This window comes from Argentina silus, assembly GCF_951799395.1.
Source record: "Argentina silus genome assembly, chromosome: 19".
In the NCBI taxonomy this organism is placed as follows: Eukaryota; Metazoa; Chordata; class Actinopteri; order Argentiniformes; family Argentinidae; genus Argentina; species Argentina silus.
The window spans coordinates 17374942-17400892 of NC_139673.1; the positions used below are offsets into that span (position 1 = coordinate 17374942).

The 25951-nt window shown below is 42.8% G+C and overlaps 1 protein-coding gene and 1 pseudogene across 3 annotated transcripts in view; both read right to left on the reverse strand.

The window, feature by feature from the left end:
* Window positions 1-25951, reverse strand: part of LOC310819882 (cytochrome P450 3A27-like) — a 186679-nt pseudogene that overhangs the window by 63508 nt on the left and 97220 nt on the right. The window lies entirely within an intron of this gene.
* LOC310820110 (SH2 domain-containing adapter protein D-like) overlaps window positions 21888-25951 on the reverse strand; it is a 31587-nt gene continuing 27523 nt past the window's right edge. For both annotated transcript variants that reach the window (XM_083691632.1, XM_083691631.1), the window contains one exon: window positions 21888-25904. In XM_083691632.1, coding sequence (XP_083547758.1) covers window positions 25864-25904 — 41 coding nt within the window. In that variant the 3' untranslated portion in view covers window positions 21888-25863. The remainder of the gene's footprint in view (window positions 25905-25951) is intronic.

The window sequence follows — 25951 nt, forward strand, 5'->3', positions numbered from 1 at the left end:
TAATTCCACGCTGAACATTTTAAATTACTATAGCCATGTATACAACCATGCACTAGGCTGGGCCTGCATCGGCCTTCAATAAAACCACCTCCAATGCCCTCAGTAATGCTGACATTTTAGTGGCAAACACATATTGATAGATCTTACCATAAGTCAGCCCAAAACAAATACACACCCTATCTACATTTTTTTCAAAAAAGCATATTAACGCAAGTTGTTCAGAAACAATGATTACAAATTCCAGATTGCATCAAATCTAACAATGGTTAAATACATGCTTCTTACCAATTAATTGATTTATTAATGTTAATGCACACCAAGACAAAACTTGAATATTTTCTGTGCACAATACTGTACAACTTAGCAGGACATTATATCATTTTGATAACAATCATTGCTTTTTCAGTGAAACATTTGGAACATTTGGTCAATGGTCAGTCTTTCTCCAACTACCTGACTACCAGAATGTTCACATACCCAAGACTCTATCCCTATGGCATTGTTTGTGACATCATATCATTGTGACATCACATCAAACTGTACTTGTGCCTGTAAAGATGCAGTTTGGGTATTTTCTCTGTAGTTACTGTAACTGTATTAATCCAAGGGCTGAGATTGGTGGAACTCACATTGCAGTATTTATGCAAAAGCTCTTTTATTACATTAGCAAATTAAATCCAAAAGTAGTTTGGGGTACTGTAGAAACCATTTACCACTGCCATAAGACCACCTCACAGGTTGATGATTTCAGTTCTCATAATTTGTACAAGTGATATATACACCAAGGAAATACACCACTCGTAAAATATACAACTTGTCCTGATTTAGTGCTATCTCAAACCTAGACGTGTTGATCCTTTGATTGCTTTTGATTGAATTAGTAGGAGATAGATAGATAGATAGAAACTTTATTTATCCCAGGGGGAAATTCAGGTTCCAAGTAGCATACAGACATAGGGGGTATCACACATAACATACACATACAACATACAACATTAGCAGCATTTTATACAGGCGAGGTGCAGTTGTAAATGTCTTTGCAGTTAGGTGAGGTGCAAAAAGGTAAGGCAGACAGTGCGATTATAGCATTAAATACTAAAAACTAAATACTAAATACGGGCTACATAAATATGGACCATTTTAAAGTGCATTTAGTCCAGGCTGGTGGAGGGAGGTAGGAGCTGTGTATGAGACCTAGCATAGCTAGTAAACATTGTAGATAATGAGGTGAAACAGTGACATGATACATGATAGTGATATGATACAGAGGGTGGAGGTTATGCAGAGAAGTCCATCTCTTTGCCCTTGATTGACTTATTGTAGAGTTGTATGGCTCTGGGGACAAATGATTTAGTAAGTCTGTCAGTTTTGCTTGTCAGTGCTCGTAACCTCCAGCTGATCAAGCTCTTCTGCTGGATGATGGTGTGGTACAGTGGGTGACCTTCATTGTCCATGATGGTGAGCAGTTTGCTCAGAGTTCTTTTTTCCAGTACTGAAGTGATGCTCTCCAGTTCAGCTCCCACAACAGAGCCAGCTTTCCTTACCAGCCTGTCCAGTCGCCCGGCATCCCTCTTCTTAGTGCTTCCTCCCCAGCACACCACTGCATAGAAGAGAACGCTGGCGACCACAGACTGGTAAAACATCCCTAGGAGTTTGCTGCAGACATTGAAGGACCGCAGCCTCCTCAGGAAGTACAGCCGGCTCTGTCCCTTCTTGTAAATCGCATCAGTGTTGGCTGACCAGTCCAGTTTATTGTCCAGGTGGACCCCCAGATACTTATATGTGCTGACCATCTCCACATTGACTCCCTCAATGGAGACTGGTAGCAGAGCGGGCTTAGACCTACGGAAATCCACCACCATCTCCTTGGTCTTTGTAGTGTTGAGTTGTAGGTGGTTGAGTTTGCACCATTGCACAAAGTCCTCCACCAGGCTCCTGTACTCCCCCTCCTGCCCATCTCTGATACACCCCACAATTGCCGTATCGTCCGAAAACTTCTGCATGTGGCATGACTCTTTGTTGTAGCAGAAGTCAGACGTGTACAGGGTGAACAGGACAGGAGAGAGCACAGTTCCCTGTGGTGCTCCGGTGTTGCATACTACAGTGTCCGAGAGGCAGTCCTTCAGTCTGACAAACTGTGGCCGCCCTGTCAGGTAGTCAGTGATCCAGGATACCAGGTGGGCGTCCACACCCATCTGCAGGAGCTTGTCTCCCAATCTGAGGGGTTGGATGGTGTTGAAAGCACTGGAAAAATCAAAGAACATGATTCTCACAGCGCTTTTCCCTTTGTCCAGGTGAGAATGCGTCCTGTGCAGTAGATATGTGATGGCATCGTAGATAGATAGAGAGGGTGAATAGTGTCTTTTTGGTTTTGTTTTCAAATTCATGCATATTACCCTAACCCCAAAAACAAGAGAAATACATGTTGCTCACCATTAATTACTTATGGAAATTCACACCAAAGACAACATTTTTATAACAATTAAGGCCTTTTGACTGAAATGTTTGTAAAATGTTGTACAGAGGACTTACCAATGCTGAGTCTTTCTCCATCTACCTGATGCCCGGGAAGTTCACATACCCAATACTACCCTATGGCAACCCATGTATGATGTCATCGTATGGAACATCACATAATTGTGATATCATATCAAGCTGTAACACATGTGTTTGAGCCTATGGAGTTGTGTTGTGTAGATTGTCTCTCTAATTAGTAATGTAAGGGCTGCATTTGATGGATGTGTGTTCAAAGTAGCTCTTTTTCACCTGTTATAATAAAATCAATGACATAATCAAAACAAAGTTTTCAGGTATAGTAAAAACAAACTTCCACTGTCATTAGACTGCCCTCAAGTATATGATTCCAGTTCTCAGAATGAGCCATGAGTCAGGAAATGTGGTGTTTTACAAACAGTTTTAACCATCATTTGCGATGCTTTTTTCTTTTCTTTTTTTAAATGACGGCAACAAAATCTGCGATGGCCCTACATCCAGTTACATTTTTGAAGTCCCTCTGTATCAGAAGAGGTTTTATGCTCTCATCTTTAAACCCAGATGAACATGTATTTTAATCTGAACTGTCCTAGACTATTAAATATAACGTAGATGTTTCACTTTAAATGGTGACTGACTACGACTTGAGTTTGTTTTGTGTGAATCTCAACTCTCAAGACCATTATTGACCAACTCAATGACACTGAATCACCTTCATGATCACATTACTGGACACATGTAGGCCAACTGCTCATTTTAAAATCTAAAATAATCTTTGTCATGATGGCCATTTAGGATGGAACGGGACTCGCCAATAAGAAACCAACTCCAGACTTGATGAGGTGAGGGGAGAGGAGGAGGGTGAGACTTGAGTGCAGGGGAGAGGAAGAGGAGGAGGAGGAGGAGGAGGGTGAGACTTGACTGGGTAAGGGGAGAGGAGGAGGAGGAGGGTGAGAAGAGAGGAGGAGGGTGAGACTTGACTAGGTGAGGGGAGAGGAGGAGGAGGGTGAGACTTGACTAAGTTATGTGCAATTCTCCAGGGGAAGGAGAAGGACTGGGGAGGAGGGGAAGCCCAACGGGCCCGCCGAGCCAGAGAAGAGCCACTCCAACAGCAGCACGCTGTCCGACTGGCAGGACAACATTATCTTCGTCAACAAGTTCTTCCACCAGGTACAGATGTGCAGAAGTACCATGGGCTCAAGTTGTTATCGTTTAATGTTGTCTAAAAATATGAAGAGTAACGTTTTTAGACGTTTTAGAAGAGTTACCAGATTAAACAAATGAAACAAACCTACAATTCACATGTCGTATTTTCACTGTAGAAAGATATGATATGACAGAAATATGTTAGCATTACCGTACGTTTAATGCTCATTTGATTTCCCCACGGTCACCATTTGCTTTTGAATGTAGTATTGATCTGAATGACCCTATGAGATGAGTTCTATTGGACTGTCCTCTAGTGGACGGACTGTATCACTCCATCGAAGACACATTCTTAGAAATTTGACTCCAACACACTCATTCTCAGGATGAAAATAGAGATCATGTGTGTGTGCAGTCAGGAGAAGGAGAGGAACAACCTCCTGGAATTATATTATATAATTATAATTATATAATAATTATAATTCTAATGTATTATCATAATACATTATAATACATAACGTATATTCTAGTAAATCTCCTGATGTCTCTATCTTCCCCCTGCAGGCCTTCCTGTTGCCGTCCTGCGAGGCATCAGCGACCCGCAAGGTGATCAAGGTGTACAGGAAGTTGATCCTGCAGGAGCAGCCCACCTTCATAATGGAGCCGGAGAAGAGCAGCTAGGACGAGGTGGAGGAGACCCAGAGCAGCTGCTCACCACGGAGATGGACAGCACGCATGTACAGGTGAGGACCGAACACACGCCACACACCACACACACACACACACACACACACACAGATGATGTTGTCTCAAACATGCACTTACTTAGGGTTAGCACTGCCTATATAAATAGATAATAACAAGTATATATATATATATATATGCTGGGGACATGTAATAAATTAGTAATAAGCATAGTGAAAAGACAATTATACATAAAAGGAGGTAAAACCCCCATAATAAAGTGGGCATGCGTAAGTGCTGTGATATATTAACAAACATTTTAGAAAAAGGTAGACGGTAATAAGTGCTGATGACCTACAATTCGAGAAAATCACACACTATATATACATACATATGTAAACCACACACAGAGACAAATAAATATGAAAGTGCTGAAGTATAATACATGCTGTAGTATAATAAATACAAATATATATATATACATTCAACAAACACTTTATTAGCAACACCTGTACACATTCTCATGGTGGAGGTGGTGTAATGGTGTGGGGAATGTTTTTTTGGCACACTTTGGGCCTGTTAATACCAATCAATCATATTGCTTGAATGCCACAGCCTATTTGAGTATTGTTGCTGACCATGTGCATGCCTTCATGGCCACAATTTACCCATCTTCTAATGGCTACTTCCAGCATGATAATGCACCATGTCGCAAAGCAAAAGTCGTCTAAAACTGGTTTCAGAAACATAACAATGAGTTCTGTGTTCTTCAGTGGCCTTCCCAGCCACCAGATCTGAATCAAATAGAACACCTTGGGGATGTGGTAGAACGGGAGATTCACAGCTTGGAAGTGCACCTGAAAAATCTACAGCAATCGCGTGATGCAATCATGTCATCATGGACCAGAATGTCAAAGAAATGTTATAAACATCTTGTGGAATCAATGCCACAAAGAATTGAGGCTGTTTTCAGAGCAAAGGGAGGCCCTACCGAGTATAGTATAGTGTTCCTAATAACGTGCTCAGTGAGTGTGTATATACAGTGCGGGAAAATAAGTATTCAACACATCAACAAATGTTTAATTCAACATATTTCCATTGCAGCCATTCACATGAAATTTAGATCAGACATAGGTATTAACTCAGTAAAACTACTCAGCTAAAGAATTTGTAACACCAATCTATAAAAAAAAGTTGTGCAATTCTCCAGGGGAAGGAGAAGGACTGGAGAGGAGGGGGAGCCCAACGGGCCTGCCGAGCCAGAGAAGAGCCACTCCAACAGCAGCACGCTGTCCGGCTGGCGGGACAACATCATCTTCATCAACGAGGTCTTCCACCAGGTACAGCTGACCCTGTATCCCTTGCTGCAGTGTTGACAGGAGGCTGCTGCTGAGGTTCCTCCACTGCTGCACTGCCTCACACATCCAGCAGGGGGCAGCAGCAGAGCAGCTCAGGGCTCTGCAGCACAGGCTGGATTTTTCCTGCTCCTCCTTTGTGGACCTGTCAGCATAGGAGCAGAGGGACACAGCACAGAGCTCATCCCACTTAGACACAGTCCGTCTGGGGTAAGGACAGACACACTGATCTCTGATGAGGAGGAGGGAGGAGGATTTCTCATTGTACAATGTACGCTCCCTCCTCTGTCTCCCCTCAGCTCCAGCAAAGCCCTCCTCCTGCAGCTCCTGTACCTGGTCCCTGTGGGAGGTGAGGCGTGCTGTGTCCCTCTGCAGTGCCCTTGGTGGAGAGCTGGACCTCAGTGAGACTACAAACCAAAGTTATACATAGTTAGTGTATAGCTGGTATATGATTCCAATTCTCAGAATGAGCCGTGAATCAGGAAATTTGGTGTTTCACATAATTACCAATGTTTTTTTTTATTGTTTTTTAATGACTGCCATGGGAGTGGCTGTGGACAAAATCTGCGATGGCCCTATATCCAATTACATTTTTGAAGTCCCTCTCTATCAGAAGAGGTTTTATGCTCTCATCTTTAAACCCAGATGAACATGTATTTTAATCTGAACTGTCCTAGTCTATTAAATATAACTTGATTTGGTGACTGACTACTGCTTGAGTTTGTTTTGTGTGAATCTGTAATGACACCAACTCTCATTACAGACCATTATTGACCAATAAGACACTTTACTACATTTCTATTTCTATCTCTCCACAGGACGAAAACCATTCCTATGGGATTTCTCAGAGTGAAATAGGGCAGATTTCTTGACAGATTTCATGTTGACAGACATCAATAGCAGACTCCAAAGTCACTAGGTCTCAACTACCCAGCTGAAGCATATTGAACAACACTTATTGGATTTGTGTTCTAATGGCCTACTCTATGTTACTACTCTAACTCTAAGCCAGAGCTAACTTCGGAGCGTGCTCTCCATTTTATTAACCAAAATGCCACTAATTGAAAACAGGTACGGTCACGTGAATCTAGGGAAATGGCACAAGAAAGACGCAATCCTAGCAACGACAATTGTCAATAGCACTAATTATTCTGCTCTGCATTTAATGTGTTGTTTTTAGCACTCAATGTTATATTTATTTTGTGTTTGCGTGTCTGTCTAATTTTTTGGCTGTCTAATTTATTTTCTGTTTGTGGCTATCTAAGGACAGTACACTAGACGTTTACTTAAGACTGATGTAATATTCAAACTGTCTCGCACTACAGGTATTCAACATGTTCTTCTCTCTGTTGTAGCTCCTGTAGGTGTTTACTGTGCCCTGACTGATATCAGGACTTTGGCAGAGGAGATGGATAAATTGGCTAATGGTACTACGTAATCACGAGAAATGTTGGGAAATTAGACTAATATATAATAATATATGCAATTTAGCTACCGCTTTTATCCAAAGCGACTTACATTGCAGTGAGTGCATACTTTTTTCAGTATGTATGGTCCCAGCAGAAATCTAACCCACAACCTAAGCGTTGTTTGCGCCATGCTCTACCAACTGAGCCACAGAGGACCAGGAATAAAGTCCCAGAGACCCAAATTGTCAACATTCTAGAGCACCAAGGGCGACTTCTTCATTTTGTAGCCAATCCAAGTATTATTGCTAGGTGAATACCACATAAAACACTTGGCACTCCAGGTGGTGAGTGTACCGGAATTCTTTGGCAGTGAGTGAGTTAAACGCAGATGACGGTTCAAGATACAGCATCAGTAGACAAACATGTTTTGCAGCGCTCACTCAGTCCTGTACATCATGCATGCTCATGGTGTCAACTCAACGTATTGTATGTGTGAAATAGGACAAGCAGATCTCACTCACTAGTAAGATGAGGAAAGTGGTTCTTTTATATTTCCTGTTGTTACTTTTATATTTTTTCATGTTTTTATTATTCATTTTGGTAATTCTTGATTATTATACTTTGTTTAAAATAATCAAAGAGGGGACTGTTGGAATTGTACAATATTCTATGTGCCTCTCGACCTTTCACCTAGTGGTACCATGCCATAACCAGTACACAATGCAGAGACATGAAATCAGATGCTAGGGAATGGGGGGCCTAGGACCTGTAGCCCTCCAAGGCCAAATTCCATTGCAAGTCCATATATTCTAGTAGTAGTGTTACTATACTGGTACAGAGTACACAGTGTGTCTTTATTCTTGATGTAAAGTTGGAGGACATTACATATGAATTAGTTTAGTTGTGTTTACTTAATGTGGGGATGAAATATGTTCCTCTGACACTAGACACCAAAATCACTACTATAGAGAGTGAAATGTTTGATTCTGTCTTTGAGATTCTTATAGCCCAATTGTGTGCAATAATATCTATTTACTAAAATCTGATCTTTAAGAAAGATATTTTTCTCCCTCTTTACGCAGTCTTGGATATTGCTCTGTTAAAGAGAAACAATGTTTCTTCTGGAACTTTTTCAAGTTTAATTGTGGTATGATTTCTGAGTAGTTTCTTGACTATTAAAGTGATTCTACAAGATAATTTCTATAATCTCAGCCTACAGTTCTCAATGTAGCGCTAATGAGTTGGAAACGGGTCCCTGTTACATGCCCTCAGTGTGGTGCGTATGTGTGTGGATTCCACGTAGACCAGTGACATCGACACACTTAACAGTAATGCTGCTTCTAAAGTTGGCGATGATAAACTAGGGAGTCTGTGGCTGAATGAGATAAAACAGTGATTCAATTGATTATATTTGTACAAACTATGCATTGATAATTCAGACACAAAATAAGAGGTTAAATAATACAGAAATAGTTATTGCCATATCCCGTAGCTTCTCTTTAATGATTCATTCATAGATAGTGACAATTCAAATAATTTGAAAATATGTGGCTGCACTGTTACTAATGCTATAAATGCAACACATGCTTATAATGTGCAAACTGAATTATAAACCCATTATAAAAGGAAACCTTAGTGTTAAGTGTCACCAAAAGAAAAGAAAACACAGAGACATTAAATCAATTTGAGATACTCTATCACTCATTTATTTGCAAATATATGTAATAAGTGTCTGTAAGTAAAGACAATGAGACTCCTGTGGCCCTGCATATCAGAGAGAGAGAGGGGAAAGGGAGAGAGGGGGGGACATAACAAGAAGGCATGTGAGGTTATTATTTAAACTTTAACTAGAATACTTATTGGATTTCACTGATGTATCCTTTGCGGTTACCGATGGAGTCTGACCCTGTGGAATTCCTAAAAAAGAAAGAAAGAAAAAAAGAGAAAGAGAGGGGGAGGGGGAGGGGGAGTGCAACTTTAGTGGTAAGAATAAAATTACTTCCAATCATTTAAAATGACTTATTCCGATTACTTAATAGCAAGTGTGTGTGTGTGTGTGTGTGTGTGTGCCCCCTCAGAAGGACGCCATGAGAAGCTGAAGGTGGTGCTCCAGGAGGCTCGACACTCCAACGACCAGAGACTCCGTGTTGAAGTACCAGGGAACCTCCTGACCAAACATGTCGTCCAGAAGCATCATCAGCCCGCCCTGAGGTAAGGCTCTGAGTTACTGCTAGTTCACACTACTCATTTAAACTGAACAATAGATTGGATGCTAAATACTAGAGAGAAGGAACAGTAACAACATCAGAACTTGTCTGTACCTTCAGGTGCAGCAGGCATCTCTCAGCCTCTGGTTTCATGTTGCTGGCAGGCAGGCAGGAGTGTAGGAGAGAGTACAGACGCTCCACAAAACCACCAGGTTGCTAACAGCAAACATAGGAGGAGAGAGCAGAGAGTCATATGAACTTGTCAACAAAGTCACCCTGTAACAGTCTTCAGTATAAGAACAGTACTCACTGTTACGTTCCCACTCCTACATGTGCGTTTCCTTGTTGTGTTTTGTGTTTCCTTCAGTTTTTTCCCTTGACCTGTCATTCTACATTCAGGTGTCCGTCAGCAATTGGCCATTCGTCCCCATCAGTCATCACCATTCCTGACCAATCAGAGGGCTGTCCGTGTCATTTAAAAGCTCCGCTGGACTTCCCCTCGGGAGTCGACCCAGTTGTACCGTAGCTTTGCTGTCGATTCGCTGTTGCTTAGTTGTTCCAAACCTCCGACGTACTTATTTACATTTAGTTTTATTTTGGTATACTTACGTCATTGTTTACGTATAGTTTTTTTCTCAATATTTGTCTGTCTATTAAATGTACGCCATAGGGGTAAGGTGAATAGGTAAGAGACCCATGGGTTTACTTTTCCAACACGTAGGCTCATCTCTGTTACAATTCACCAGGTTAGGAGTGGGTGCCGCCCCATGTATGTTCTAGCCTAGTGTAGCATAGCCCTTTAGCATAGCCCCGGTAGTATAGCTTACTATTGCACTAGTTTAGGATATCACCTTTGTTTATGATTTCTTTGCTTTGGCACCGCTCATAGTTCCCTTTTCTCCTTGGCGTGTGTCTTGTGTTGTGTTTTCCCAGAGGAAATAAATAATTGTATATAGTTTACATTGTGGTTTGTGCCTGTTTAATTCCTACAATAAGTCCGATGCACTACCTTTTTGTTGCGACTCCTCTACCGCCCCTAGACGTAGACGAGTTGTCATCTGGAGTCGTAACATAAAAGTGGTTGCTCGTCCGAGATTTTGTGGCCCAGTACATCGGGCTTATTGTAGGAATTTTGTTAGGTATTTTGTTAGGTTTTTCTAGTTGCAGTTAGATTTGGATTTGTGTAGGCGTGTGCTTACTTGTTTGTGTTAGGTAGCTATGGCTTCTTTTGATTTGGATGTATTTTTGGTGGATCCGTCTATAGATCTTCTTAACCAGTGTAGGAAGATTGATTTGTATGCCATAGCGGATCATTTTGGGTTTGCGGTTCCGAGGTCCTTAGTAAAGGCCAAACTAAAAGAACTTGTCGTGGGTATGCTGGTGGATAGGAAGGTGCTTGGGGCGAGTGAGGCTGCGATTGCAGATCCGCTCCCTCCTTCGTCTTCGCCCATAGTGACGGCCGGACATTCGGTGGTGGTGGAGATTAATGCCGGAGCGGACGGGGAGTCCGACGTAGAGGCTAAACCACCAGCCACCTTACCACGTTTCGAGCCCTTTTCCCCTGCTAGTATGTACTCTACATCAGGTAATGGTGCCCGTCTCAAGGTACGCCTGGCCCGCCTGCAGATGGAAAGGCAGGAAAAAGAGAGGCAGGCTAAATACAATCTCCAGTTGGAGATCCGCAGACTGGAAATTGAGGCAGACAAGGAGGTGAGTCTACGGAAGCTAGAACTTGAAGCTCTAAGTGCGGGGCGTTCTTTGCCCGCCACCTTCACCTCACCTTTTCCACCAGCTCGCTCATCGGACACATTTGATGTGGGGAAAAACATTGCTTTGGTTCCTCAGTTCCGTGAATCGGAAATTGATTCGTATTTTGGTGCTTTTGAACGCATCGCAGTTTCTCTGCGGTGGCCTAAGGAGGTGTGGTCTCTCTTACTTCAGTGTAAGTTGTCTGGTAAAGCCCAGGAAGTGTTGTCTTCCCTTTCTATTGAAGAAAGTATGGATTATAGTATTGTTAAAGCTACCGTTCTTCGTGCCTATGAGCTTGTGCCAGAGGCCTATAGGCAGAAATTTAGAAATCATAGAAAGTCACCTCACCGGACATTTATGGAATTTGCTCGAGAGAAGGAAACCCTGTTTGATCGGTGGTGCACTGCTAGCAAGGCTACGGACGTTTCTTCTCTCCGTGAGTTAATTTTACTTGAAGAGTTCAAGAATAGTTTGCCAGAATGTTTGGTCACATATTTAAATGAACAGAAAGTAGAGTCACTGTCTCAGGCAGCTGTATTAGCAGACGAGTTTGTATTAACTCACAAGCCTGTTCATTTGTTTTCCCGTACTGGGAGTAGGACTGTGACTGATACGTCCTCTCCCACTGCTCAGTCTGGTCAGTCAATAGGGCTTCCCTTACGTTCTAAGGAGGAACGGGAATGTTTTTATTGTCATAAGGTTGGCCATGTCATTGCTGATTGTTTAGCTCTTAAGAATAAACAGCCAACGCCCTTTAAGCAACCCAAAGGGGTTGGATTGATTCGAGCAGTGTCTCCCCCTGTGACAGTCGTCCCTAGTAGGCCTACTGTGGGTGATTTTGACTCTCCCGATCCCTGCTACCACCCATTCCTTCTTAATGGTCTAGTGTCACTAACCGGCGGCGATCTGAAGGACCAGCGAGAAATTAAGATTCTTAGAGACACTGGTGCGGCGCAGTCATTTATCCTATCTGACGTGCTACCATGGTCAAATGATTCGTTCTGTGGTACTAGCGTCTTGGTTCAGGGCATAGAAATGGGGTTTGTGCCAGTCCCATTACATCAAATACATTTACAATGTGACTTGGTCAGTGGAGTTTTTAGAGTTGGTGTACGTCCTACCCTACCGGTGAAAGGCATTCATTTTATTCTGGGTAATGATATTGCTGGGGGTAAAGTGCTGCCTGTTTTAGAGCTGTTGGAATGCCCAGCAGAAGCTCAGACCGATGACTTAGCCGTGGGTTTCCCGGAGGTTTTCCCAACGTGCGCTGTCACGCGAGCTCAGTCCCGAAAGTTGAGTGACGCGGTTGACTTATCTGACTCCGTTCTTGGCACAGAATTGGCAACGGATGAATTTGTTAGTTCTACCCTTGAACCTCCTCCACACCCTGATAAAGACCCCGCCAGAGAGTGCGCTGGCCCCAGTTCTGACACATTGAAATTGCCTATCACTCGTGATAAGCTGGTAGCTGCACAGAAGATAGATGCTACTCTTAGGAAGTGCTATGTGAACGCTGTTTCTCCGGAGGGAGTTAACAAAACGAATGTAGCGCACTTCATAGTCAAGGACCTTCTCATGCGAAAGTGGACTTCCCGTCGTGATTCAGAACAGGACTGGTGTATCATTTATCAGATTGTTGTACCCATGGCATACCGACAGCATGTTTTATCTCTGGCTCATGATCACCTATGGTCTGGCCATTTAGGTATCACGAAGACCTACGATAGAATTCTTAGGCATTTCTTTTGGCCAGGTCTAAAACAAGATGTAGCTCAGTTCTGTCGTACCTGCCACACCTGTCAGATCACAGGGAAACCAAATCAAGTCATCCCTCCTGCTCCCCTCTGTCCAATACCTGTGCTGGGTGAGCCTTTTGAGCATGTGCTGGTAGATTGTGTTGGCCCGTTACCTAAGTCTAAGACTGGTAACCAGTTTTTATTGACAATTATGTGCGTGGCTACGTGCTATCCAGAAGCTATTCCTCTAAGGAAAATCACTGCTCAGTCAGTGGTCAAGGCCTTGATTAAGTTTTTTTCGACATTTGGACTCCCGAAAGTTGTACAAACGGATCAGGGTTCCAATTTTCTTTCAAATGTTTTTAAGCAAGTGTTAACGTCGTTATCGATTACACACCGAGTTTCTAGTGCCTACCATCCTGAGTCGCAGGGTGCACTCGAACGATGGCATCAAACTTTTAAATCCATGCTGCGGAAATACTGTTTTGAAACTGGAAACGACTGGGATGAGGGTGTTCCTTTTGCTTTGTTTGCAGTTCGTGAGATTGTTCAGGAGTCTCTAGGATTTAGTCCAGCTGACCTTGTCTTCGGACATACGGTACGCGGACCTCTCGGAGTTCTAAAAGATCAGCTATGCTCGGGTAGTGCTTCATCACAAAGCGTGTTGGCTTATGTGAGCAGGTTTCGTGAGCGGTTACACAGTGCCTGCGCTCTAGCTAAAGACGCTCTCTCCTCCTCCCAGAAACGGATGAAGCGTCGCTTTGATGAGAAGGCAGTCCCACGTTCTTGCAACCAGGTGACCAGGTTTTAGTTCTGTTACCTATTCCAGGTTCCTCTCTCTCTGCCCGTTTCTCAGGTCCATACTCTGTAGAACGGAAGTTGAGTAACACCGATTACGTAATCCAGACTCCCGATCGGAGACGCAAGTCTCGAGTTTGCCACATTAACATGCTAAAATTATATCATGCCAGAGGCCAAACTCAGAAAGAAACCCCAGATGAGACTGCAGGGCCCGCCGTCAAGTCTGCTGTTCCTGCTGTATTGGTTCCAGGTAATGTTCTTGTGGGTGACGAGGATGGCTTGGAGGTGCGTAATGCTCCCCAATAGACCCCTCGGTTACTAAACTCTGAAATGCTGTTAGCTCTTGACTTGCACTTGTCTTATCTGGATAGTGATCAGAAAGTCAGCATCATAACCTTGATACAAGCGTTCCCTTGTCTGTTCGGTGATGTTCCTACTCGGACCACCGTTCTTAAACATGATATAGATGTGGGAGATGCCCGTCCTATTAAGCAGCATCCATACCGTGCTAATTCGACAAAAAGATCAGTCATGAAACAGGAAGTTGCTTATTTAGTTGGTAATAATCTGGCTACCTCCAGCTCTAGTCCTTGGAGTTCACCCTGCCTCTTGGTTCCAAAACCAGATGGCACGTTTCGTTTTTGCACCGATTACCGGAAAATGAACAATGTTACAGTTTCAGACTCATATCCATTACCACGTCTGGATGATTGTGTAGACACCATCGGGTCTGCCCGTTTTGTATCCAAGTTGGATTTATTAAAGGGCTACTGGCAAGTCCCTCTTACCGCTCGTGCTTCAATTATTTCTGCATTTGTTACCCCTGATCATTTTAAGCAATATTCTGTTATGGCGTTTGGAATGCGCAACGCACCTGCCACATTCCAGCGCTTGGTGAATATTGTTTTAGCAGATGTCCCACACTGTACTGCATACCTGGATGATGTGGTGGTGTATTCCCCAGATTGGGCTGCCCATGTCACCACTTTAAGAACTGTGTTTCAGCGTTTATCGGAGGCTTCCCTAACGCTGAATTTAGCTAAATGTGAGTTCGGTAAGGCTACTGTAACTTACCTTGGTAAACAGGTTGGGGGAGGTGAAGTGCGACCCGTGGAAGCTAAAGTGGCCGCTATCACTACCTTTCCAGTGCCAACCACCCGCCGTGAGCTGCGTCGCTTTTTAGGTATGGCAGGTTATTATCGTGGATTTTGCCGGAACTTTTCCTCTGTTGTTACCCCACTGACTAACCTGCTGAGCCCCCATGTCTCATTTGCGTGGTCTAAGGACTGCCAGCATGCTTTTGATTGTGCGAAAGCTTTGCTGTGCAGTACCCCTGTTCTTACGGCCCCGGATTTTGAGAAACCGTTCAAAATGGAGGTCGACGCAAGTGGAGTAGGTGCTGGAGCTGTTCTGATTCAGGAAGATTCGAATGGTCTGGACCATCCAGTTTGTTACTTCTCGCGGAAGTTTAACAAGTGCCAGGCTCGTTACTCGACCATAGAGCAAGAAACATTAGCTTTATTATTTGCTCTTCAGTTCTTTGAGGTTTATCTCGGCTCCAGTGCTAACCCCATCATCGTTTTTACGGATCACAATCCATTAGTATTCCTCAGTAGGATGTACAATCAGAACCAACGGCTCATGCGTTGGGCGCTAATTGTACAAGCTTATAATTTAGAAATTCATCATAAGAAAGGCTCCGAAAATGTTTGTGCTGATGCCCTTTCGCGTGTGTACTGTTGAGCTCACCTCTGTGTTTGCACCGAGTTTTTGTTATATATATGTATTTTTTTTCATTATGCGAATTATTAGCCGAGTTGTCACAAGCCGATAGATGCTTGTTCTTTTATGTGTGGGGGTGTTACGTTCCCACTCCTACATGTGCGTTTCCTTGTTGTGTTTTGTGTTTCCTTCTGTTTTTTCCCTTGACCTGTCACTCTACATTCAGGTGTCCGTCAGCAATTGGCCATTCGTCCCCATCAGTCATCACCATTCCTGACCAATCAGAGGGCTGTCCGTGTCATTTAAAAGCTCCGCTGGACTTCCCCTCGGGAGTCGACCCAGTTGTACCGTAGCTTATGTTTGCTGTCGATTCGCTGTTGCTTAGTTGTTCCAAACCTCCGACGTACTTGTTTACATTTAGTTTTATTTTGGTATACTTACGTCATTATTTACGTATAGTTTTTTTCTCAATATTTGTCTGTCTGTTAAATGTACGCCATAGGGTTAAGGTGAATAGGTAAGAGACCCATGGGTTTACATTTCCAACACGTAGGCTCATCTCTGTTACAATTCACCAGGTTAGGAGTGGGTGCCGCCCCATGTATGTTCTAGCCTAGTGTAGCATAGCCCTTTAGCATAGCCCCGGTAGTATAGCTTACTATTGCACTAGTTTAGGACATCACCTTTGTTTATGATTTCTTTGCTTTGGCGCCGCTCATAGTTCCCTTTTCTCCTTGGCGTGTGTCTTGTGTTGTGTTTTCCCAGAGGAAATAAACAATTGTATATAGTTTACATTGTGGTTTGTGCCTGTTTAATTCCTACAATAAGTCCGATGCACTACCTTTTTGTTGCGACTCCTCTACCGCCCCTAGACGTAGACGAGTTGAAATCTGGAGTCGTAACAGTGTTTGAGCGGGCGCTGTTTTGAATAATGCCAAAGCCGCGCTCATACTTCCGCTACGTTCCAAGGTAAAGTCCGATCGTTTCCATTGAAATGGTTTTGGGTTCCTTGTTTTGTGAGGAACTCATTTTTATTCATTTTTCCTCTGGGAAACCTGTCTTTTTTCGACTCAAACAGTGGACCTCTCCCGCGTATTCTCTTTAATCGTGTTATAGCGGGCGCTGTTTTGAATAATTCCAAAGCCGCGCTCCTGCATCTGCTACGTTCCAAGGTAAAGTCCGATGTTTCCATTGAAATGGTTTTGGGTTCTTTGTTTTGTTGTGAACAATGGGATATTCAATTTTTATTTCGTTTTTATTCCTCTGGGAACGCTGTCTTTTTTCGCCTCAAACAGTGGACCTGTACTACGTATTGTAACGAACGGCGGGGTAGAGTAGCTTGCCTCAAGCGGGTATCGAACTCGCAACCTTCCGCTTACAAACCGGCCGCGCTAGCCACAACACCAAGAGAGTTAACTCACTTGGCGGAGCTGCTAACGGGCCTTACACAGGGTCGTTACACTATCCCCTCCGTTCGGGAGAGCGTGCCCTCACGCTTCACTATACAAGTCTCTCACGTGGACACGCCTCTCCGATGGCCTCACGGGCGCCATCCCACTTCTGACACCAATGTAACGAACGGCGGGGTAGAGTAGCTTGCCTCAAGCGGGTATCGAACTCGCAACCTTCCGCTTACAAACCGGCCGCGCTAGCCACAACACCAAGAGAGTTAACTCACTTGGCGGAGCTGCTAACGGGCCTTACACAGGGTCGTTACAGTATTCTCTTTGATCGTGTTATAGCGGGCGCTGTTTTGAATAATTCCAAAGCCGCCCTCATGCGTCCGCTACGTTCCAAGGTAAAGTCCGATCGTTTCCATTGAAATGGTTTTGGGTTCCTTGTTTTGTGAGGAACTCATTTTTATTCATTTTTCCTCTGGGTACCCTGTCTTTTTTCGCCTCAAACAGTGGACCTCCCTCGCGTATTCTCTTTGATCGTGTTAGAGCGGGCGCTGTTTTGAATAATTCCAAAGCCGCGCTCCTGCGTCCGCTACGTTCCAAGGTAGAGTCCGATGTTTCCATTGAAATGGTTTTAGCTTCTTTGTTTTGAAAGGAACAATGGGATATTTCATTTTTATTTCGTTTTTATTCCTCTGCGAACGCTGTCTTTTTTCGCCTCAAACAGTGGACCTGTACTACGTATTCTCTTTGATCGTGTTATAGCGGACGCTGTTTTGAATAATTCCAAAGCCGCGCTCATACTTCCGCTACGTTCCAAGGAAAAGTCTGATGTTTCCATTGAAATGGTTTTGGGTTCTTTGTATTGTTGTGAACAATGGGATATTCAATTTTTATTTCGTTTTTATTCCTCTGGGAACGTTGTCTTTTTTCGCCTCAAACAGTGGACCTCTACCGCGTATTCTCTTTGATCGTGTTATAGCGGGCGCTGTTTTGAATAATTCCAAAGCCGCGCTCATACTTCCGCTATGTTCCAAGGTAAAGTCCGATCGTTTCCATTGAAATGGTTTTGGGTTCCTTGTTTTGTGAGGAACTCATTTTTATTCATTTTTCCTTCGGGAACCCTGTCTTTTTTCGACTCAAACAGTGGAACTCTCCCGCGTATTCTCTTTGATCGTGTTAGAGCGGGCGCTGTTTTGAATAATTCCAAAGCCGCGCTCATGCGTCCGCTACGTTCCAAGGTAAAGTCCGATGTTTCCATTGAAATGGTTTTGGGTTCCTTGTTTTGTTAGGAACACTGGGATATTTCATTTTTATTTCGTTTTTATTCCTCTGGGAACCCTGTCTTTTTTCGCCTCAAACAGTGGTCCTCTCCCGCGTATTCTCTTTGATCGTGTAATAGCGGGCGCTGTTTTGAATAATTCCAAAGCCGCGCTCCTGCGTCCGCTACGTTCCACGGTAAAGTCCGATCGTTTCCATTGAAATGGTTTTGGCTTCTTTGTTTTGTTAGAAACAATGGGATATTTCATTTTTATTTCATTTTTATTCTTCTGGGAACGTTGTATTTTTTCGCATCAAACAGTGGACCTCTACCGCGTATTCTTTTTGATCGTGTTAGAGCGGGCGCTGTTTTGAATAATTCCAAAGCCGCGCTCCTGCGTCCCCTACGTTCCAAGGTAAAGTCCGATGTTTCCATTGAAATGGTTTTGGCTTCTTTGTTTTGTTAGGAACACTGGGATATTTCATTTTTATTTCGTTTTTATTCCTCTGAGAACCTTGTCTTTTTTCGCCTCAAACAGTGCATTCACATGAAATTTAGATCAGACATAGTTATTAACTCAGTAAAACTACTCAGATAAAGAATTTGTAATACTCCAATCTATAAAAAAAAGTTGTGCAATTCTCCAGGGGAAGGAGAAGGACTGGAGACGAGGTGGAGCCCAACGGGCCTGCCCAGCCAGAGAAGAGCCACTCCAACAGCAGCAAGCTGTCCGGCTGGCGGGACAACATCATCTTCGTCAACGAGGTCTTCCAACAGGTACAGCTGACCCTGTATCTCTTGCTGCAGTGTTGAAAGGAGGCTGCTGCTGAGGTTCCTCCACTGCTGCACTGCCTCACACATCCAGCAGGGGGCAGCAGCAGAGCAGCTCAGGGCTCTGCAGCACAGGCTGGATTTCTCCTGCTCCTCTTTTGTGGACCTGTAAGCATAGGAGCAGAGGGACACAGCACAGAGCTCATCCCACTTAGACACAGTCTGTCTGGGGTAAGGACAGACACACTGATCTCTGATGAGGAGGAGGCATGAGGATTTCTCATTGTACAATGTACGCTCCCTCCTCTGTCTCCCCTCAGCTCCAGCAACGTCCTCCTCCCGCAGCTCCTGTACCTGATCCCTGTGGGAGGTGAGAGGGGGGTGGTGAGGCGTGCTGTGTCCCTCTGCAGTGCCCTTGGTGGAGAGCTGGATCTCAGTGAGACTACAAACCAAAGTTATACATAGTTAGTATATAGCTGGTATATGATTCCAATTCTCAGAATGAGGCGTGAATCAGGAAATTTGGTGTTTCACATAATTACCAATGTTTTTTTAAATTGTTTTTTAATGACTGCCATGGGAGTGGCTGTGGACAAAATCTGCGATGGCCCTATATCCAATTACATTTTTGAAGTCCCTCTCTATCAGAAGAGGTTTTTTGCTCTCATCTTTAAACCCAGATGAACATGTATTGTAATCTGAACTGTCCTTAAATATAACTTGAAATGGTGACTGACTACTGCTTGAGTTTGTTTTGTGTGAATCTGTAATGACACCAACTCTCATTACAGACCATTATTGACCAATAAGACACTTTACTACATTTCTATTTCTATCTCTCCACAGGACGAAAATCATTCCTATTGGATTTCTCATAGAGTGAAATAGGGCAGATTTCTTGACAGATTTCATGTTGACAGACATCAATAGCAGACTCCAAAGTCACTAGGTCTCAACTATCCAGCTGAAGCATATTGAACAACACTTATTTATTTGTGTTCTAATGGCCTACTCTATGTTACTACTCTAACTCTATGTGATAGAGCTAACTTCGGAGCGTGCTCTCCATTTTATTAACCAAAATGCCACTAATTGAAAACAGATATGGTCATGTGAATCTAGGGAAATGGCACAAGAAAGACGCAATCCTAGCAACGACAATTGTCAATAGCACTAATTATTCTGCTCTGCATTTAATGCGTTGCGTAGCACTCAATGTTATATTTATTTTGTGTTTGCGTGTCTGTCTAATTTTTTGGCTGTCTAATTTATTTTCTGTTTGTGGCTATCTAATTTTGGTTAGATACACTTGAAGGAGGACAGTACACTAGACGTTTACTTAAGACTGATGTAATATTCAAACTGTCTCACACTACAGGTATTCAACATTTTCTTCTCTCTGTTGTAGCTCCTGTAGGTGTTTACTATGCCCTGACTGATATCAGGACTTTGGCAGAGGAGATGGATAAATTGGCTAATGGTACTACGTAATCACGAGAAATATTGGGAAATGAGACTAATATATAATAATACATGCAATTTAGCTACCGCTTTTATCCAAAGCGACTTACATTGCAGTGAGTGCATACCTTTTCAGTATGTACGGTCCCAGCAGAAATCTAACCCACAACCTAAGCGTTGTTTGCGCCATGCTCTACCAACTGAGCCACAGAGGACCAGGAATAAAGTCCCAGAGACCCAAATTGTTAACATTCTAGAGCACCAAGGGCGACTTCATTTTGTAGCCAATCCAAGTATTATTGCTAGGTGAATACCACATTCACCTAGTACCACCTTGGCACTCCAGGTGGTGAGTGTACCGGAATTCTTTGGCAGTGAGTGAGTTAAACGCAGATGACAGTTCAAGATACAGCATCAGTAGACAAACATGTTTTGCAGCGCTCACTCAGTCCTGTACATCATGCATGCTCATGGTGTCAACTCAACGTATTGTATGTGTGAAATAGGACAAGCAGATCTCACTCACTAGTAAGATGAGGAAAGTGGTTCTTTTATATTTCCTGTTGTTACTTTTATATTTTTTCATGTTTTTATTATTCATTTTGGTAATTCTTGATTATTATACTTTGTTTAAAATAATCAAAGAGGGGACTGTTGGAATTGTACAATATTCTATGTGCCTCTCGACCTTTCACCTAGTGGTACCATGCCATAACCAGTACACAATGCAGAGACATGAAATCAGATGCTAGGGAATGGGGGGCCTAGGACCTGTAGCCCTCCAAGGCCAAATTCCATTGCAAGTCCATATATTCTAGTAGTAGTGTTACTATACTGGTACAGAGTACACAGTGTGTCTTTATTCTTGATGTAAAGTTGGAGGACATTACATATGAATTAGTTTAGTTGTGTTTACTTAATGTGGGGATGAAATATGTTCCTCTGACACTAGACACCAAAATCACTACTATAGAGAGTGAAATGTTTGATTCTGTCTTTGAGATTCTTATAGCCCAATTGTGTGCAATAATATCTATTTACTAAAATCTGATCTTTAAGAAAGATATTTTTCTCCCTCTTTACGCAGTCTTGGATATTGCTCTGTTAAAGAGAAACAATGTTTCTTCTGGAACTTTTTCAAGTTTAATTGTGGTATGATTTCTGAGTAGTTTCTTGACTATTAAAGTGATTCTACAAGATAATTTCTATAATCTCAGCCTACAGTTCTCAATGTAGCGCTAATGAGTTGGAAACGGGTCCCTGTTACATGCCCTCAGTGTGGTACGTCTGTGTGTGGATTCCACGTAGACCAATGACATCGACACACTTAACAGTAATGCTGCTTCTAAAGTTGGCGATGATAAACTAGGGAGTCTGTGGCTGAATGAGATAAAACAGTGATTCAATTGATTATATTTGTACAAACTATGCATTGATAATTCAGACACAAAATAAGAGGTTAAATAATACAGAAATAGTTATTGCCATATCCCGTAGCTTCTCTTTAATGATTCATTCATAGATAGTGACAATTCAAATAATTTGAAAATATGTGGCTGCACTGTTACTAATGCTATAAATGCAACACATGCTTATAATGTGCAAACTGAATTATAAACCCATTATAAAAGGAAACCTTAGTGTTAAGTGTCACCAAAAGAAAAGAAAACACAGAGACATTAAATCAATTTGAGATACTCCATCACTCATTTATTTGCAAATATATGTAATAAGTGTCTGTAAGTAAAGACAATGAGACTCCTGTGGCCCTGCATATCAGAGAGAGAGAGGGGAAAAGGAGAGAGGGGGGACATAACAAGAAGGCATGTGAGGTTATTATTTAAACTTTAACTAGAATACTTATTGGATTTCACTGAAGTATCCTTTGCGGTTACCGATGGAGTCTGACCCTGTGGAATTCCTAAAAAAGAAAGAGAAAAAAAGAGAAAGGGAGGGGGAGTGCAACATTAGTGGTAAGAATAAAATTACTTCCAATCATTTAAAATGACTTATTCCGATTACTTAATAGCAAGTGTGTGTGTGTGTGTGTGTGTGTGTGTGTGCCCCCTCAGAAGGACGTCATGAGAAGCTGAAGGTGGTGCTCCAGGAGGCTCGAGACTCCAACGACCAGAGACTCCGTGTTGAAGTACCAGGGAACCTCCTGACCAAACATGTCGTCCAGAAGCATCATCAGCCCGCCCTGAGGTAAGGCTCTGAGTTACTGCTAGTTCACAGTACTCATTTAAACTGAACAATAGATTGGATGCTAAATACTAGAGAGAAGGAACAGTAACAACATCAGAACTTGTCTGTACCTTCAGGTGCAGCAGGCATCTCTCAGCCTCTGGTTTCATGTTGCTGGCAGGCAGGCAGGTGTGTAGGAGAGTACAGAATTATGATGTATTATCTTAATATATTATAATACACAACACATATTCTCGTAAATCTCCTGATGTCTTTATCTTCCCCCTGCAGTCCTTCCTGTTGCCGTCCTGCGAGGCGTCAACCTCGGGCCTCTGTAGCAGCAATCTCTATCCCTTTAACAACCATGTGCACCCTTCAGCGACACAGATAGTCACATCTCCATACACACTGATGATGTCATTTCACCTTTCCCCCTTTCATCAACAGGTGACGCCAGTGTGAAGGAAAAATCTAAAACTCCCTGGTAACACAAAGCCAGACTACAACATAAGGTGACAGATTGGAATTTTGAAGGCCACAAACCGACACTGATATTGGGGGATTGTAACCTGAACCAAATTCCTCCTTTCACCAACCCCAACATATAAATTGACAGTTACCCTGGGGCCTGCTGCTACCATTTCACCAAAGTTTTGGAAAAGGCCCCCATCCACCCCATGCCCGCATAGTGGTTCTCTCGGTGGACATCAATAACAGAGACCATGACCCATGCCACAGACATCACTGAAACAATTAGCAACCATTCACAAACAGGCCACAAAGACATACCCCAATGCAAACATTTACATTCCAGTTATCAATTTCACACACCAACTTAGCCAGCAAGGACAGCACAACCTCAGGATCCTAAACAGCTACATCACTACACACCTCTCCAACCTATTAGAAATACCCCATGACACATTCTTCACTGCACCAGACAACACACACTGGACCAGCACCACAGCAGACAACATATTCAAGAACTGGTGTGCACAGCTACATTTACAGTAGCCCACAGCCTGGACACACCCACCCCCATCAGAGCTAGTCCCACAGAGTCCCCCCCCTCCCCCCTCTATTCTTCCTTCGGCCACTACAGGGCCCATTAACCCCTTTTTTTATTGTATGTTATTGTGGTGCATTTATTTAGGCCTGAGTGGGTCTGAAGGGTGGACTGTGTGTGCTGCTGCCAAAAAATGGACACTAGAGGGAAGTCAAGAAGAATTTGTTGGAGCGCTATTGAACCATCAGGGTGTGAATGCTTTAGGAGAAGAAGTGCTTCGTGGGCGAAAGTGCAAAGTAAGGTGTTGATTTTAAAATCATAGCAGGCCTGCCTATATAAATAGATAATAACAATTACAAGATAAAAAGAAAATGCTGGGGACATGTAATAAATTAGTAATAAGCATAATGATAAGACAATTATAGATAACAGGACGTATAACCCCCATAATAATGTGGCCATGTGTAAGTGCTTCAGTTTTCTTCAGTGGCCGTCCCAGTCACTGGATCTGAATCCAATAGAACACCTTTGGGAAGTGGTAGAACGGGAGATTCACAGCTTGAAAGTGCACCTGAAAAATCTATAGGTATTGCGTGATGCAATCATGTCATCATGGACCAGAATCTCAAAGGAATGTTTCAAACATCTTGTGGAATGAATGCCACGAAGAATTGAGGCTGTTTTAAGAGCAAAGGGAGGCCCTACCCAGTATTAATATAGTGTTCCTAATAAAGAGCCCAGTGAGTGTATATGTGGTTGTTAATGGCGGCAGCTAATGGGGATCGATCCTAAAGATAGAGAGAAAGAAAAGAAGACAGGAGTGCTGGATCAGAGACCTTGAGTGGATGAGTGCTGAGACCTGTCCTGCTCAACACCTTCAGACAGGCCATGAGTGAATGACAACTACTACATAGTAGTAAATGATGCATCTGCATGTAGAAGATTATTTTCAAATACATCAAAGTAATTCTTCACATTGAGAGAGAGAGTCTGGCGAGGGAGAACCCTTCAACTTTAACAATAGATATTAATATGATTTATTTAAACTGTTGAGCCCCTTCATTGATTGCAGATCTGAAATGATGATATGCTGCCCTCTTGTAGACAGACAAGATTACTTGAAGTACACATATTTTAGTGTATGTGAAACCAACCTATTCACTTCCTAAAAGGCTGCAGTCACAGTGCAGATCAGCATTACCACACACAGACAGACTTCTATGAGAAACTCCTACCCTAACTCTCACCCTATGACTGAAAGGAGAGGCATTGAGATCAGGTGTGCTTCTCCTCGGACCATTGACTACCCCAAATGTGTAGGACGTGGCATAAAATGATATTTACCTGTGTATTGTTGCATCATACAACATCTGTGGCGAGGATATCAGTAATATCCCACTGTAGACAAATGTTTGTGTTGTGGAAGATGCTAGTTTAAGCTTGTCCTATTGGCTTTCATGGTGATTATGTAAACTTACCTTTTATTTCTTCATGTGAGACCATACTAGCATTATATAAGAACACATTGGGTATTCTTGGTTATGTTAGCTAAGAGAGGATACTATATTTCAATGTTAATACAACACATTGTAGCTATATGTCGCTATTTCTTTGTTAGATCATCTCTGTGATGTATGGCAAGGCAATGTGTGGATGTGAAACCATATCATTGATTATTGTTTCTCTTTCTCAGTTTCACTCTTTCTATGTCAATAAACCTGAAGTCAGACTGACATTCTGTCTCCAGACTCTTGGGAGGTGTTTAGAGGTGTTCAGCTATGTATGAGGACAGAACAGGTGTCTATAAGTATTAACAGATGTTTGTTTCTTTGTCGCCACAGCCTACCTGAGTATTGCTGCTGACCATGTCCATCCCTTTATGACCACAGTGTACTCATCTTCTGATGGCTACTTCCAGCAGGATAACGTGCCATGTCACAAAGCTCAAATCATCTCAAACTGGTTTCTTGAACATGACAATGAGTGACACTGTACTCCAATGGCCTCCACAGCCACCAGATCTCAATTCAATCGAGCACCTTTGGGATGTGGTGAAACGGGAGATTCACATCATGGAGGTGTAGCCTACAAATCTGCAGCAACTGCGTGATGCTATCATGTCAATGTGGACCAAAATCTCTGAGGAATGTTTCCAGCACCTTGTTGAATCTATGCCACAAAGAATTAAGGCAGTTCTGAAGGCAAAAGGGATTCCAACCCGGTACTAGCAAGGTGTACCTAATAAAGAGGCCGGTGAGTGTATGTGTGCGCTCTACAAACATTATAAACCATAACTTACTGCATGAATACTTTATTCAGGTATGGCCATTCAAAATAAATATGGCTTCAGCCACACTGGTGACTTGGTTTTTGTTGTAGGCTTATTGTTTCACATTTTTTCTACTCAAGCTACTTTTTATACATATTTTTGCTGTTAGTCTCCTCTTACCTTTTGAATTCTCCTGACTGTTAATACACAGTTCATTTCAGCAAATTACCATTGTCCAGCTGTGGATAGACATCTGAGGAAGGAACATAAAGAGAGAGGTCCTGCTCAATGTAAATCAAT